Raw genomic sequence first — 16,221 nt, forward strand, 5'->3', positions numbered from 1 at the left:
AGGGCGCAATTAAGCGCAATTGAGAGGTCAAAGGTCTGGGGCGAAGCGGCAGCGCACCTGAAGGAGCCGGGACTAACTTACGGCGTGTGCCGCCGCCTGCCCACCTGCTTGGGAAGCCGGCGCCAGGCAGCTCTTCCCCTACCAGCAGGCGGCGAGGGGGCGCCCGCGGCTTACGGCAGACCCCCGTCCGAAGCCGCCCGAGTCCCCCTTTCTCAGGCCTCGCCAACGCCACAGGCCTCAGCCTGGGCAGGGACAGCCGCCACCGCCGCCGCCCCCTCCCGGCCCGCCGGCCCAGGCTGAAGAGGAAGGCACACAGGCAGCGAGAAAGAGGGCTTCGGCCCGGGCGGCAGGCAGCGAGGGAAGAAGGGCCGCCGGGGGTTGGGGGTCCGCCCGCCCGCCCGCCCCCTCGGCCGGGAAGCAGCGACTCACCCGGATCCTGTCCCCCGGGCTGGGGTCTTCGGCGCGGGGCGAGAGCGACGACCAGAGCAGCAGCAGCCCCAGGAAGGAGCCGAGCAGCAGCACCGCGCGCAAGAGGAAGCCCAGCTTCAGCCGCATCCTCAGCGCCAGCCCCCCGACGAGCTCCCCGAAGCCGCCGCCGAAGCCGCCGGGCTCCTCGCTGCCGTTCCCACCCCCCTCCCGGCGACTGCTGTTGTTGCTCCTCACTTGTGCCGAGCTGCGCTCTGCGTGGCTTCCCTCCCTCCCCTCCTCCCTCTTTCACTACTGTACTGCCGCCTTTCTCCTTCTCTCTTTCTCTCTGCGAGGCAGCAGGCGCCTGGCGCCGAGCCTCGCTCGTACTCGCGCTCCCTCCCTGCAGCTTCGCTTCTCCTCACTCCTCCCCTCAGCCTTTTTCGAGCTGCTGCTGCTGCTGCTGCCGCCGCCTCCTCTCCTTCCTCGACTCCTGCTGCTCGCTCTACTCTCTCCTTGCAAACCCCCCAAAAACTTTTTCTTTTTTTAAAGAACCTCTTTGCCCTCACCCCCTCCAACACGCCCCGCTTTCTGGTTTTTCCTGTTCTCTTTGTATCTCCCGTGTTGAGTCTTCACTCCCCCCCCCCTTTTTTTCCACCGCTCTCTTCTTCCTTGCTAATGTTCACCCAGCTTGCTAAAATGAAGCAGGAAGTCGCCACGGCCGCCGCCGCCACCACCCCCAGAAGCAAAGGCTCCACGTGGCTGCTTTACAGCCCGAAGGGTTGCTTCAGGTTGACTTTAGAGGCGGCTTTTCGTGTGGGTGGGTGTGAGTGTGTGTGTGTGAGAGAGAGAGAGAGAGAGATTGATTCGTCCCCATCCGGAGGTAGATTTCGAAGAGCAAACCCAGCAGAAGCTATGCAAATACGAGGCTTGCTTGCTTGGCTCCTGGCTTTGGCAAGGTGGAAACGAGGATCAGTGTGGGTTTGCTTGCTCTCTCTGTCTCTCTCTGCTCGTCTTTGGACTGGCACAGGAGCAAATCCAACGGTAAAAGGTGTGATCAAGAATTGCAACGTGGGAAAGAGTAGCAGTGCCCCGTGATACCTTTAGCACAACGGCGATGGCCGTCACAGAAAGCCCAAGATCTCTTTGTGGTGTGCTTGCATGTATGAATGAATGCATGCATGCATGCCTCTGTCTCAAAGGAAGAAGGTAAAGTCACCTTAAAATTAGCTCATAATGCGTTTGATCTGCCTCCCGAATGTATACCTTTTTTTGTCACACAGCAATGCCTATGGGAGAATACAGTAAGCCCCAAAATCGTGCCTAAAGCCAAAATCTCATATAGTCAAAACACATTGGGTTCAATGGCGGGTGGTATTGCCAAAGTCTTTTTCTCAGATGTTTGCTCCTTTTTCTTTTTTTCCTTTTTTAAATTTGCCAAGCGTGTAAAGCTGAATGTGCATGTAACATGTGGGCTTACCATATATAGTAAAAAGGCAGCTGCCCAAAATGGATCTTTACTCACCTTGAACTAGTGTAAACCATCAGGAAGGATTCTCCTACACAGGCTGTCTTTCAGCTCAGAAGGGTGAGCTTTATATGCAAGTCCAGAACAAATAATATATTAGGACATTTGCAGGTGGTAAGTTTCATCTGGTCATCTGGCCTTGTGCTCTACTTCTGTTCTTTAAACATCCGCAAGCCGTCATCCCAATACTGATCATGGATGTAAAATTGACAGCATCAGTTGGTTAGAATGGTAACACCAAGGTAGCAGGTTCGTTCCCGATACGGGACAGCTGCATATTTCTGCATTGCAGGTGGTTGGACTAGATGATCCTCAGGGTCCCTTCCAACTCTATAATTCTATGATTCTATGATCGTAGGAAGGCAACCTACATAATAAAGAATAGCATTCAAAACTGCTGTGGGTTCCTTCCTCTGTTTCCATCGTCCCTTTTTTATGTGTGTGACTTGCATCCGAGACAATTTTTTGGTCAAATACCTGTAAACTGCTGAGTGAGGTGGCAACAATTTGTCAATAAATTGTTTTGGTGCTTGAAATATCTGCGCTGTAGTAATGCAAATGGGCAGGTTGGATTTGTATATGTTAAAGTTGTGCTAAGGAACAGTTACCCGGCTCCCATGATCAGTGCTGGATTTACATATAAGCTAAACAAGCTATAGCTTGGGGCCCCCAAAAAAATTTAAAGGAAAAAAAACACTGGATGTACATTTTCCAAAATATAAGATGATAAACAAAATAAAACCTACATACAGTTAGAGCTTAATAATTTCACTATTAATATACTTCTTAATTGTATTTCAGTTCAACCATTACTTTGATAAAATACTTATTTTTTATGTGCAAATGGCTTTAGATACCTATTAGGTCCATAAATTACTATATAGCATATAGTCAACACAAAAACAGTGATAATTTGTTGTTGACAAAGGACAGCTGGACATATAAAGGGCCCCATTACCTTCAGTAGCTTAGGGCCTTATCAAACCTAAATCCAGCCCTGCCCATGATGTAATTGTACATTGGATACAACTTGCATTACAGATGGATCTGGCCAGTGTGAAAGTGTTTTTATGGCATCAAGGTCAGCATTGTGGTTCTGTGCCATGGAGTTAACAAATTTTACAGGTTCCAGCTGCAAGCACTTTGACCTGGGATTAAACCTTACTGATATCACTGTGTTTTATTTCTGTATAGGATTGTGCTGTATATTATTGAACCTTACAACTCTTCAGTTTCCTGCTGATGGTCCTGGGGATCCAACTAATCCCTCCCCCATTAACTTAATATTTGCAGTCTTTACAATACAGCAGCGTGGCGTCAAAACTCAGCAAGCTCAGGCTGAAGCAAAATTAAACCATTGCTCACTTCTTTTATTATAGACTACTTTTTTTCTTTTGTAGATTAACCTGATACTTATTCTTGGCATTTTGGTAGCAATCTCCCCAATAATTCATAGGCAGTATTTTAGAAAAATCTATTTTCAGAAATGTAGCTATGCCAACTTATTATTATTGCTCTGTTGCTTCTGTGTTTTTTGAAGTAATATATTTAGCTTGCATTAGTAGAGGGGTAGAATATGTGCTGTACTTTTAAATCTTATGCACCTTGCAGAAATCTGTGGTATCTGATACACCTGAAAATCCCTTCCAGATTATATTTTATTTTAAAACCAGAGTAAGTTTTGTGTGAAGAACAATATGCCCTGTGAAAGAAGTTTAAGATTTATTCAATAATGCTAAGAGCTTCAGCTTGACACACCTGAAAAGCAAAGTCTTAATTTGTTTTCCAAATCTGGCTGAGCTCTGCCAGCAATGGGAGCTATTTCTGCTGTCTGTAAAAATTGCTGTGTATCTCTCCATAAAAGGTTTAAGCTGCTGTAAAGTTCTCCACAGAGTACAAATACCCCAGATATTGCAGGTGATCATCTTTACATGAGTTTATTGAGAGTACAGATTATTGAATATTGAGATAGATAATAAAAGTATAAATCTTCACAGGCTTCGTCTAAAGACAATACTTGGCTAAGACTGCAGTCTTAATAAGCACACTTACTAGTGAGTAAGCCCCAAAGAGTATAATGGGACTTGCTTTCAAGTAAATATGATTGTATTGCAGTGCACATCAAATTATTCCTGATTCAGTTTCTCACACTGTAATTTTACTCAGCAGTCCATGACAATTGTATCAGCACAGCATTATCTATTGAAAATCTATCTATCTATCTATCTATTCAATAGATAATGCTGTGCTAAGATACGTTGTCATCTCAACCCAATATGTATTCTATATATATAAAATCTTAAACAGGACCACTCCTATTAGGAGGTCAGATTACATTGCAATATTTTGCTGTAGGTCCCACTTGTTATGGGAGATTATCTGCCTTTGCCATAGCCAGAGCTGTGTGTTACCCTCAGCCTCTGTTGTATAGCTTTAAAAAAATCAGGTTTGGCATTAGTAGCTGTCTGACATCATGTAAAGGTTTGACCCAATACCTTTTGTTGCCTAAGATGGAGCAGGAACTGGTGTTTCCCCACCCTGCTCAGGTCAAGGTGCATGCTATCCAAGACTGCTCAGCTTAGTTTGACACCAGAGGCAAATGATCCAACAGGGTAACCTAGTTGCAGCAGTACACAACATTATTCTAGTTAGCGTTGGGTATCCCTAGTGGCAGTTCGGCGGCTGCCATATAAATTTCCCATGATGCCCTTGGTAAAGTAGAGAAACACTGCATTGGGGAAATTAAATTTGGGGCTCCTGATTGTGCCACTGACCACTGGGGAGGAAATGGTTTGAAAGTGGACCAAAGGGCTGGCTTCAGCAAGTCATGGGTCTTGCAATGGCACAAAGCCCCGGACAGGGATGCCATGTGTTGATCACAGGCCTGGCTTGTCCTTAACGTTGTAAAGCTACATGGTTGGGCTTAGTCACAAAGAAGCAGGTTTAGGACTGCAGCCTTAAACTAGCTATCTAGGCTAACTGTCCAAACCCTAACTTGGTATTGTTTTCAATTTATGATATATTTGTGAAGCAATCCATTGGTTACCAATCTACTAAATATTTTGGAAAGCTGTTTTCTGTACATTTTGTCACCTTGTAAGATAATGTAACCTTGGGTTGCTATACGTCTGGAATTTCCTGGACATTTAGCCCTTGTAAACAGCGCCTGGGTAGAAATAGCTGAAATGTCTGGGAAAATCCATACACAAAAAAGCTCCATAACTTTGGCAAAACTAGAAAAGCTCAACAGTTTTTGTGTACCGATTTCCACTTTTTGAAATATGGCAACCCAAATTTTGCAGTACTGTTCCTGAGATCAGTGGTGTCTGTGGATACAATTGGACACCTTTTGAATGATGGACTGAAACTTTCAAAACTGCACTTACCGGTATTTTTGGTTTCTTGGCATTCTGGAGTGACACCAAGTACGAGGTTGCTATTAATAAAGTAAAAGTTTTATGCTGGTTAAGTATATGGCAAAGATGTGATGCAAACACACAGTAAGAATTTGCAGAGGGACCAGTTGTGTTAGTTGGTTGCAGCAAAAACAATAAAGAATATTGCCACATGACTCTTTGTTGTTTTAAGAATTGTGTGTCTAGGCCAAAATATGGAAAATAGAATGCAAACCTGCTGGTTTTGCTTGCTGTTTGATACAGTCTAATTGATGGTTTAGTGTTATTATATGGCTTGCTTGCTTGTTTTTAGCTGTATGTACCTGCCTTGAGACAGCATGGTGAAAGGTAGGCAATTAATCAGTAAACATAGCAATTGGAAACTCTGTCAAAATTCTGTAAACAGAGGTTTAGCTAATGCAGCCTAAATAAACTTTAAAAATGCTATGCATCCTCTTCATCGTCTTCCTTTAGCCAACTCGTGTCATGGAATTGTAGAGTTGTACCCAACTCTAGTCATCTAGTCCAACCCCTGCGATGCATTTCAATTTAGAACTGGCTATATAGGCATCATACAAGCTGATAGAAAGAAACCTCCCACAGGACAAGTTTGTCATAAAGAATAAGCAGAAAGCAAGCTGGACTGCTTTATTTACACAAATTTCAGAATGTGTCTTGATGCAAAACCTTGAATAAATAGACTACGTGTTCATTCTGTAAACATTAGTATGAAGAATTGCCAAATGTAGAAACTTGGTTACAAACTAATGTAGGTGGGGTGTTTTTTGTTTATATTTGCTGCTGAATCATTTTTAAATGGTATTGTAATAGCACACTGGTGCCTTAGCTGAACTGGTGAACTATTGTAACCTGAAGTTGACATATCCCATTACGAATCTCATAAGCCATTTAGGTCACTTTTCTGTAGAAGATTTAGGGCTTGTATCTCTACGAGGGCTGCAGGAACATAGGCTCACTAGCTTTGCAAACAGTGAACTGGATCTCACTGTAGATGTGATGCTATAGCTTAAAAGGCCACTGACATCTTTGGTGGATTCAACTGGAACACTGTTTTCTAAGACTCAATAAATTATTGTACAGATCTACTCAGCACTGGTATGACCTCATTTAGCTGCCTATTTTTAGTTCTGGGCATTTGAGGAGAGTTGCAAAGATACTGAAGAATTTTACAAAGCAAACCCTATGAACACAGGCTGAACAGATCCATTTAACCCTGCTCCCCCCCCCCCCAAAGAAGATTAATGTTACAATCCTATAATACTTTCCTGAGAGCAAGTACCATTGAACCCAGTTGGACTTGCTTCTGAATAAACACACTTCAGATTGCACTGTAAATAAATAGGGGAGGGTCTGTTTACAGACTTTAAATAATTAGGAAATTAGAAAGAAGATAAATGACAATAGTTCAGAGTGTCTTAAGAACAGAACAATTCACCAATACAACATTGGGTGCCTGCTGTCAGTGCAGCCCTTGTTCTTCCATGGAACTTTGGGAGGTAGTGGTGCAAGCGTTTTCTATTTCTTTGTGTCTTGGTACGACCTCCCTCAGCAAGAAGTTCAGTGAATACATTTATAAGCCTTTTTTATAAACTCGGGGCTGCCACACAAACTTGTTCCGAACAAATATTCTGAACTTCTTGAAAAAGACGTCATTGATGTTGACATGCTTGAAAGCCAGCCGAATCATGTAGTGGTTAGATCCAAACTAGGACCTAGAAGATCAGGTTTCAAATCCTAATTTTGCCATGAAGTTCATTGGGTGACATTCTACTAGTCCCCATACCTCAGTCTCATCTACTTCACAGTGTTACTTTCAGGATAAAATCAAGAGGGAGACTAACTACCCTGAGCATCTTGGGAGGACCAATGGGAAGTTTTGTTTGTTTGTGTTTACAATTACTCATATTAATTTTATGAAATAAATAAAAATAAAGTAATGTAATGTACTATTTATTTTTTGCAGGTGATGTGTCAAGTCCACTGGCTACACTGAGAAGCTCAGGTAGGAGATTCAGCATGTTTCCTTGCATGTCAAACTTATATTTAATAATTTCTTCTTCCTCTTTGTCTTTTGGTTAATAAAGAGAAAATTAATCTGCCCTAGCAATGCAATTAAATTAACTTCATATGAAGTAATTAATTTCAGGACTTGTGGTTGCTTTCAGGTAGTAGTGTCCTTGAGGATGCTGAAGCTTCACCAGGCTCTTACTGCTTCAAACACATCCATTTTTAGTGGCCAAACACATCCTGTTTATAATACATACCTTAGTGCACCCTTTGCTAGCCTGGTGCCAAATATGACCGCATATTTGTTTGTTTTCTAATTAACTAGATGAAGGGATTTGGTTTGGTACAGCAATGACTGAAACCAATTTCTCATCCCAAGACATGTGCCTCACTTTCAGTCATGGTGATAAAGGGTGCTATAATCTACAAAACCTGGAAAAGAAAATATTGTTCTCCAATTCAGTTTTCAATCCTGATCCAACCAGGGGGGTTCTTGCTTTCTGTAGAAAGTTAATTTGCCTGTTCAAATTTCAGCCTATTTAGTTCACTCTCCTCTTCTGTCAATATTGCCAGTTGTTTGATTCACTGAAATTAGGCTCAAGAGGCTTTCATGCATTATTTTGCTTGAGGGGATAATAAACTATAGGATTTGTAGTCCTAAGAACAGCATGTCTGTTTCACTCAAAGCTATACCTGGTAAGGGCTGGTGAGATTGCAGGAACTGGCTTGGCATTAAAGGGTTAACTTGTTAAGATACAGCTGTGTTGGCACAAAAATGTCTAAATGATGTGGAAGTGCAGGTATCATAATGATTGCAGATGTGACAATAGTTTTGTTAGAAAGGCCAGGATGAACAGGTGGTGCATTGATAAAAGGATGGAGAATTTTGGTGTGGCTATTGGAATACTCAGGGCAAGATTTAGAAAGATTATGAAGCTAAAGAAACACAACTGTCTGCCTTTCTTTCCCCCTTTTCCATTGTTTGCTAATTTTGCTAACAAATATGTGATGTGATTGCCTTACTTTGAATTTGATTCATTTTCATATAACACAAGCAAGCAATTGCCAACAGCTAGATTCAGACTTGTTTTTCTAAGCAGCTGATTTCAGTATTCTGTTTACCAATTAGTGCCTTTTTTCTTCATTATTTATTATTGTTTCCCCTGTCTTGACATGGGGATTATAATCATTTCAACATGCTAATAAATGATTGGGAAGTTTGTCTAGTTTCATTTTAACTTCCATTGATTCTAATGATGGCTTCTTTTGTTAAGATAATATTTTAATTTGCACTTCAATACAGCCTCCCTTTTGTGGAGCTCAAATAGTTCTGCAAGTATTAATAAATTCAGTCTCAGGAGAGTAAAATATTATTGTCCTCATTTTACAGAGAGGAAAATTACTGATGCACAGTAAACTGTCCAGGTACAGAAAGTCTATGACACAGAAATAAGGTTAGAATATTAAAGTCTTCCCTTCCCAAGCATCAGTAACATCATATGTACTCCCTTTTCTGCACTTAGCCTTAGGCTGTTATGAACATGTCGACTCTTGGGGGTTCAGCCTTCCACCTGGCACCACAGCAACTGAACGTGAACAATCAGCACATTTCACTAATTCAGGCTTCCTGCCTTTCCTTGTTGCAAATTGAAAGACTTAAGGAATAAGGAGAAGAGCTGTGTGCGGCAGCTGATTGAGAGATGCACTACACACATCTGTTCTTTAGGCTAGAGGAGAAATAGATTGCAAACCGAACCTTGAGTTCCCTGCATGCTCTGGTGACTGGTGTACATAAAGAGCACATGTTGAGGATCCCATTTATCTCAACGGAAAGAGGCAGTCCTAATGCACCAAGGAACGGGAGCATTTTGCCTCCTTCAAATGAAATGAATGCCGTATACACATAGAACAGATCGCTGCAGCCTTTGTCTCTATACAATACAGAATCTGAGAGTGGGACTGCAGGTTAGGCATGGCAGAGGATCAATGCAAAGAAAATAAGATTTTTTAAAAAAAAATACATGTTGCTGGTTCAACATTAAATGGAGGCTTTAGTGCCATTGCTCCAGCTCTGTGGGACACTATTCCAATAGAGATTCAGCAGGTGTCTTCTATATTGACCTTTAAACATTCACTGAAGACCTTTCCTTGCATCCTTGCTTATGAAGACAGTTAAGATAAAAAAAAATACTTTCTGTAATACTAGGTGGTGATCTGCTTCAATATATATTTTGTGGTTGTGTATTTTGTATATATAATGGTTGATATTTTGTATGAGATTGTGGTGCACAAGTATTTTTATAAATAAAACCAGTAAAACCTACAAAGGATCTTGTGGCACGCTAAAGACATTATACTAGCAAATTTATTGCGGCACAGGCTTTTTGTGTGCCCATGCTCACTTCATTAGATCCATGGAATGTTGTCTTCAGTTGGCAAGTATAGGTACAGCGGGGTTTAGAGAGAAGAAAATGTCAGCAGGTTGTCGTTTCTTCCTGTTACATTTCTGAGGTGTCTCTTATCTGTTCCTGGGCTGTTCTTTGCATTCCTAGAGCATGTGGTCTTAGTTTATCCCTGTTGACTCTTCTATCTCCTGCTCCTAAATGTGTAGCTTTTGGGTCTCAGATAGACATTTGATACATTTCCATTAAAAAACACAGCAGAGGCTTGCCCTGATTTTCTACTGGAGAGACTTTTGCTTTCCTCTGCCTGCCAAAAGGAGCCACTGTGATTCCTTTACTTGCCTCCTAATATATCTTGACATATGCTCACTGCACTTCCTTTTTTCTTTTTCCTTTTTTTGGCCTCCGTTTTTTTCTTCCATGTTCTTCCATGTTGACATTCTTGTCATGAAGTCTAGCCCACTAAATTCTTTCATGACTCATACCTTTTCTCTTTCTGAATTCCCCTCCTGCAACATCACCTCTAGCTCACCCCACATTTCACTGTCTGTTAAAAGCAATATGTATTTCTTCACTCTCGCCTCTCTGTAGACTGCAGGCTGCCAATCTTATGATGTGCTTTTTTCCACAATATTGTGCTGTTGTTAAGACTTTTTTTAGGAGTGGCAGGAATGAAATAGAAAGAAATGTCCTCCAATTTCATTTTTAATTTCTTTTAATTCATTGGATTGCTGTCCTTTGCTTAATGTTAAGCACTGATGCTTAGCATCACTATTATTTTTGTAATTAGTATCCTGATTTTTAGAGAAAGCGGTACTATGTTATTTGCTGACTTGCACTTTAAATTGAACAGAGCATTCATCTTTACCCCTGAATAGAGGTGTAACCAACATGATAGGCAAGATACAACAATCACTAGGACTTCATACTAAATACTTTATCCACTACTGCATAAAACTACGGTTAATTGCATGTTGCTGAGGACTGTGTGTAAATGCAGGGTTGCGTTGGTATATACAGTGGTACCTTGGGTTAAGTACTTAATTCGTTCCGGAGGTCCGTTCTTAACCTGAAACTGTTCTTAACCTGAAGCACCACTTCAGCTAATGGGGCCTCCCGCTGCCACCACACTGCCGGAGCACGATTTCTGTTCTCATCCTAAAGCAAAGTTCTTAACCCAAGGTACTATTTCTGGGTTAGCGGAGTCTGTAACCTGAAGCGTATGTAACCTGAAGCGTATGTAACGCGAGGTACCACTGTATTGTCAAGGAAAGCACAGAAACTTCATGGGAGTCCTGAAAGAGTTATTAAAATAGATATAATTTATAGCAATATTTTTTTCGCCCTTTTAAAGCTGAAACTGCTGCTTCGGAACCAATATGATGCCCATAGAGGCCTTCTCGAGCATCCACAGAGTCACCGCCCCCTGTCCCTCCACTGCTGAAATTCGGCTTGAAATAAGCATTCTATACTAGGCAATAGACTAGGTTGTGCTGTGTGCTTGGTTGCAGTGTGTGTGTGTGTGTGTGTGTGTGTGTGTGGTGTCCACAGCTGCCCATGGACCCCAAAAGGTTGGCAAACTCTGTCCCCCCCCAAATAATCCATGCTTACTTGAAAAATCTCAGTGAACAGGACTTGCTGCAACTAAAAGTGGATGTAGTATTCCCACTGTGAGTTTCCTTTACATCTGCTTCTGTGACTTGTTCATGTGTTGCTCTGCGGACAGTTCTAGTCTGCCGTAGGAACATAGCAAACCAGCCTAATGCTGGGTCAGACTATTGGTCCAGTTGGCTCAGTATTGTCTACACCAGTTGGCAGTGGCTACCCAAGATTTCAGATGGGAGCCTCTCCCATCCCTACCTGGAGATGCCGGGGATTGGACTTGGGACGTTCTGCATGAAAAGCAGATGATTTACTGCTAAAGTTTAGAGGGGTCAAAAGTTGGGCTTGCCTTCTGTAGCAAGGTTGTGAATCCTGCAGGGATAGCACTCAGACTCACAATAATGGTTTCCCATTGTTTTTCTCCTTCCTAATGAGATTCCCAACCTGGGTCCTGGTGCTACCTCCTGTGAGCTTGGTGTTGAAGGGTGCATTTGGCCTTCTGTAAGAAGCTCCTTTGACCATCACAGCCACACCATACATTTGAAAGCACATGACTTCCCCTACAGCATCCTGGGAACTATAGTAATTTAAAAGTCCTGGGAATCGTAGCTCTTTGAGGGGCTAAACTACAGTTACCAGGATTCTTTGGGGGAAGCCATCGGCTATAAAACCATTTAAATATATAGTATGAATGTAGATTGTTCTTGTTCATTTATTTAAGTGTCTAAACCGCTCTTCATCCAGGTAGATCCCAGCTTGGTGTACAACGACAACAAAATTCCATATAAACCAAAACATAATAATCTATCCCATGAAGGTGGAAATTAAAGAAACAACAACCAAAGCCAAAAAGCAGCCACCAACTAATGTAATGCCTTTCAAATGTCTAAGCGAACCCCAAAGTCGTAACCTGGTGCTTGTTGTACCACACAGACACCAGTACAGAAATGATGCATGCAGTATATTCAGCACTGTTTGTGTGGAAGTGTTTGTAACGTTACAGGACTTGAGCCCTTCTTCTGGGAGGAGCTGTGGCTTACAGGTGTGACGTGCTGCTTCCTAATTACTGCCTGGTTGCATTGGAGTGCAACTGCACATCCTTTCCGAATGGTCCTTGCCTTTTCCCTGGCAACAGGGTGGTTACTAGCAGTTTTGCTGCTATCTGTATTGGGTCTGCCAGGGAACCCTGGAACTTGTGATGTCATGGGCGGTTGTTCCCCTGCTCCCTAGCCTGTGGTTTTAGCTGTGCTGTGGGCACTTCCTGACTCTGCACTTATCCACTTTGTGGGAACGTGTCTGGAATAATTTAAGCACCATCCCCTGAGCCTTCCCACATTCAACCACACGTTGATCGGTGCCTTCTGTGCATGGCTGTTGGGAGGCTTCGGCTGGAGTTATGTCATGATTGCAAAAGAGTTGTAAGGATGCTGTGAGAGTCCCTGTTACTGCTGCTGTATCATGTCATTTCTCCCACTGCTGTTACTGTGTATTTGATGTTGCTGGTGGGAGAGAGCAGCATGTTCCTACTCCAGCTTAAGCTCGGGTATAGGGGTGGCCACGATTCAACCATAGAATTTGTTTAACCAAGTGTCGTGTTTTTGGATGTCACTAATACATCTCCCTGTTTCGCTGTGCTTACAGTCATTCTTACTCTGAAGGAGTGTCATTTTTTGGATGAGTCAGTAAACACACACCCCTGTTTTCCTGTCGTCACATTAATTTTTCATCATGTTTTCCATTTAGACAGAACATTCAATTTTGGGAGCTTCCACCCAAACATTTACTGGGTGGATGTGTTCTAAGCTCCATCAGCATGACCTTATCCTGCCATTACTTTATACTGGCACTTGGATTCTAAATTAGCCTGGATGAAAGTCTGATTGATTCAGTAGAGCATATTTCCAAGTAAATGGACTTCGTATCACAGTCCTGGAGTTCATCGGGCTTTTCCTAAAGAGTTGATTTTGTAATCAATGGTTCTCATTTCAACTAAAGTTCTTCCTGCTTAAGATTTCAGATATGGATGGGCACCCATTCATTACTTGTATGTAGGTCTCATTGGTTTCTAGAACTTCTTTATATCTGACAGTGTATGTGCTACAGAAATTGGGCATACACTGTTCATCTTTTTTTAAAAAACACATGTACATTGTATGAACAGGTATACAGGTTCAGCCAATGAAAATGGATGCTGGAAGCTTCAGGACGGAGAAAAGAAAACAAATAGTTAAACTTTGGAATTCTCTCCCATAAGAGGCAGTGATGGTCACCAGCTTGGAATGAGCAAGAGGTTTAGGCAAATTAATGGTGTGTAAAGCTATCAGTGGCTACGATCCACAATGTTCTCCATCCAATATCAAAGGCAGTACGCCTCTAGATACCAGTTGTTTGGAAGCACAAGAGAAGGAGTGCCATTACACTCAGGTACTACTTGTGGTCTTCCCATAGGCCACAACCACAACTTCCCATAGTTGCCAACCTGACATGCAACCCACAGTGTCCAATGGCAGGACCTCCGGACTTAGAGCTGTCATATACAAAAAAGTAAGTCTCTAGCCCTCCTAGAAAGATAATTACGAAATGAAATGTGCAGATAGCACTCTAAGCAATTTATTTGAAATGAATGAACCTGGTGCTCCTCTTGCCTTGTGACTAGTGCCCTCAGCATCTCTAAATTTCAAATGTGCCCCCAGGCCCAAAAACGGTGGCTATACCAACACTATAGGCATTTTGCTTGACCACTGTGAGAACATAATGCTGGACTTCATGAGCTTTGGTCTGACTCAGCAGGGATTGTTTTCTGTTCTTAATATCTAATTTCTATAATGTATGAACTGGCACAGCGTGTGCCTAAGATTGCAGCCTCTTTTTCCTGTGTTTCAAAGACAAGCTAGTATTGCAAGTGCTTTGTTGTTTTGTCTCATAGTCAGGATAATATAATATGTGGCTCATAGATCTAACGGGCAGATTACCTATGAGGCTGTCAGCAAGTAAATATCAGTAGGGATAGGCTTGCTGGTATTGAAGGAGAGAATGAAAAATCTAAATCTGTTTTAAAGCTGAGGTTTGGAGCAAATAACAAAAGTATTCTTCATGCTTATCTCTCCTTTTCCTTCCTTACAATGCGCCATGGCATTGACAGATGTATCCTAACCAGGCTTACTCAGATATTTGTTCCTTTGATCCCAGTGGAAACTACAAAGTATGCTTGGGATTGCAATGGGTCTATCTCACCCTACAGATTGGCAACAATAGGAGTGGCATGTTTTGCTTCAACTGCTGCAGCATCCTAACCAGCCTGCAGTGCCTGATCCTCATGTGTCAGTAAATTATATGATGAGGCAGGGGAAAAACAACACACACATAGTCATAGGTAGCAGCCTTGCTATGTTTGGGCTTGTAGGTTATGAGAAGCTGGAACAAGGAGATGTGACTCAGGGTCCCATCCCTCATCCCAAAGGGGAATGTTTCAAAGGCGTCAATATGGATGCCTGCTTGACGCACAAGGCAGGGTGGAGACCTGGAGAAGCAAGGTAGAATAAGAAATTATACAAGAAGCATGGTCAAATCAGGGTCAAACTACATGCTACACTTAATGCATAGTGTGCAGCTATATAACTTCTTTTGATTTATTTGATTGGTGTGCTCCATTCTACTGAAGCCCTGCCTGCCTCCGATTTTCATGTTCTTTGGTCAGCCTCCAATGGGGATGGTGAGGGGTCTTGATGGAAAGCTGAGGCAGGAATTCTGGCAATTACAGATCCAAACTGGAGTGGGCTTGGAGAGTTTGGGGTCCAATCCACAATGGAGCAGAAGGTAGAACCTAAAATCCAGAGGCAAACCTCTCCCCAACCCATTTTTGGAGTTCATTGCATCAAAATCAATATTTCATTGTCTGCAAGATAGCACTTCTTTTCAAAGCTGAATTGTAAATAAGAGACCCAAATGCATTATGTATAGAGGTTTATGGCGGCCTCCATCCTCTTTTAAAAGGGACTTTTAGCAGGTTTTATTTCAGTCTTCAGATTCCAGTTCCAAAGGAACCTTGATTTAGTACAGTGCTTGCCCATGTGCCATAAGGTCTTTTCATCAAAGAGATTGCTGAGAAAAGGATTTCAGAGAAATAAATACAGCCATGAATTGTGCGTAAAAGGTGAACAGGGAGCTGTTATATGGCTGTACTTAGATAAAAAGAACTAGAGGGCATATCAGGCAAGATATTTAAGACAATGCTTGATGGGAATGAATGACATCACATCCACCCTCTGATTTCTAATGCTCTCCATTGCCAGAGAGACGTGATAAGAAGGCTGAGTGGCCACTTGGTGTGACATGGTGCTATTCCATGCAGATGCAAACATAAATGCAACCTTATATGCTTTCCTGAATTACAATTCAGAAGCAGAACAAGATCTATGCTTCTTGTAGACATCAAAGACTATGGCTAGCAAAGTGAGTCTGATCTAGTTTCACTGGTGGGTCAATCTGTTAGTTTCAGTTCCCCTCTGTTCCTCATTTTCCCAATCTTAAATTCAGTTCTCCAAATTTCCACATCAATTTGTGATTTTTTGTGCAAATTTCTCCTGATGGACCCATTTCTGTATGCAGTTTTGTCCAATATACACATTTTTGCAAAGCAATTTCCCCAAATATAATTCATTTTAATATTATTTTCAGCAAAATGTGCATTTTCGTACATAGCTGAAGAACTGCACTTCAAAATTTGGAGAAGTGTGAATTTTGAAGAATGGCTGTGTTTTGATTAAAGTTTGTCTTTAAATGCAGACTAAATCAAATTTCTGCTCTATCCCTACTCATAAGTAAGTGCCACTTGGTTCAGAATTACTCATGGGAAACTGTG

The 16,221-nt window shown here is 42.2% G+C and overlaps 1 protein-coding gene and 1 long non-coding RNA gene across 11 annotated transcripts in view; one reads left to right on the forward strand and one right to left on the reverse strand.

Moving 5' to 3' along the window:
- Positions 1-733, reverse strand: part of GALNT7 (polypeptide N-acetylgalactosaminyltransferase 7) — a 50,344-nt gene extending 49,611 nt beyond the window's left edge. For 3 of the 5 annotated variants that reach the window (XR_014552149.1, XM_083631187.1, XM_083631188.1), the window contains exon 1: positions 430-563. Coding sequence is in view for 2 of the 5 variants with exons in the window: in XM_083631187.1 (XP_083487313.1) it covers positions 430-555 (126 nt within the window). In the remaining 3 variants the exon portion in view is untranslated. Of the gene's footprint in view, positions 1-104; positions 409-429 lie in introns of those variants that run through there. The other 2 variants (XR_014552148.1, XR_014552150.1) reach the window with 2 other exon arrangements.
- A 729-nt stretch (positions 734-1,462) lies between these two features.
- Positions 1,463-16,221, forward strand: part of LOC310770526 — a 170,515-nt gene continuing 155,756 nt past the window's right edge. For all 6 annotated transcript variants that reach the window (XR_014552223.1, XR_014552224.1, XR_014552225.1 and 3 more), the window contains exons 1-2: positions 1,463-1,614; positions 7,313-7,351. This is a non-coding gene — a long non-coding RNA (uncharacterized lncRNA). The remainder of the gene's footprint in view (positions 1,615-7,312; positions 7,352-16,221) is intronic.

This window comes from Podarcis filfolensis, assembly GCF_964270895.1.
Source record: "Podarcis filfolensis genome assembly, chromosome: 9".
NCBI classification, from domain to species: Eukaryota; Metazoa; Chordata; class Lepidosauria; order Squamata; family Lacertidae; genus Podarcis; species Podarcis filfolensis.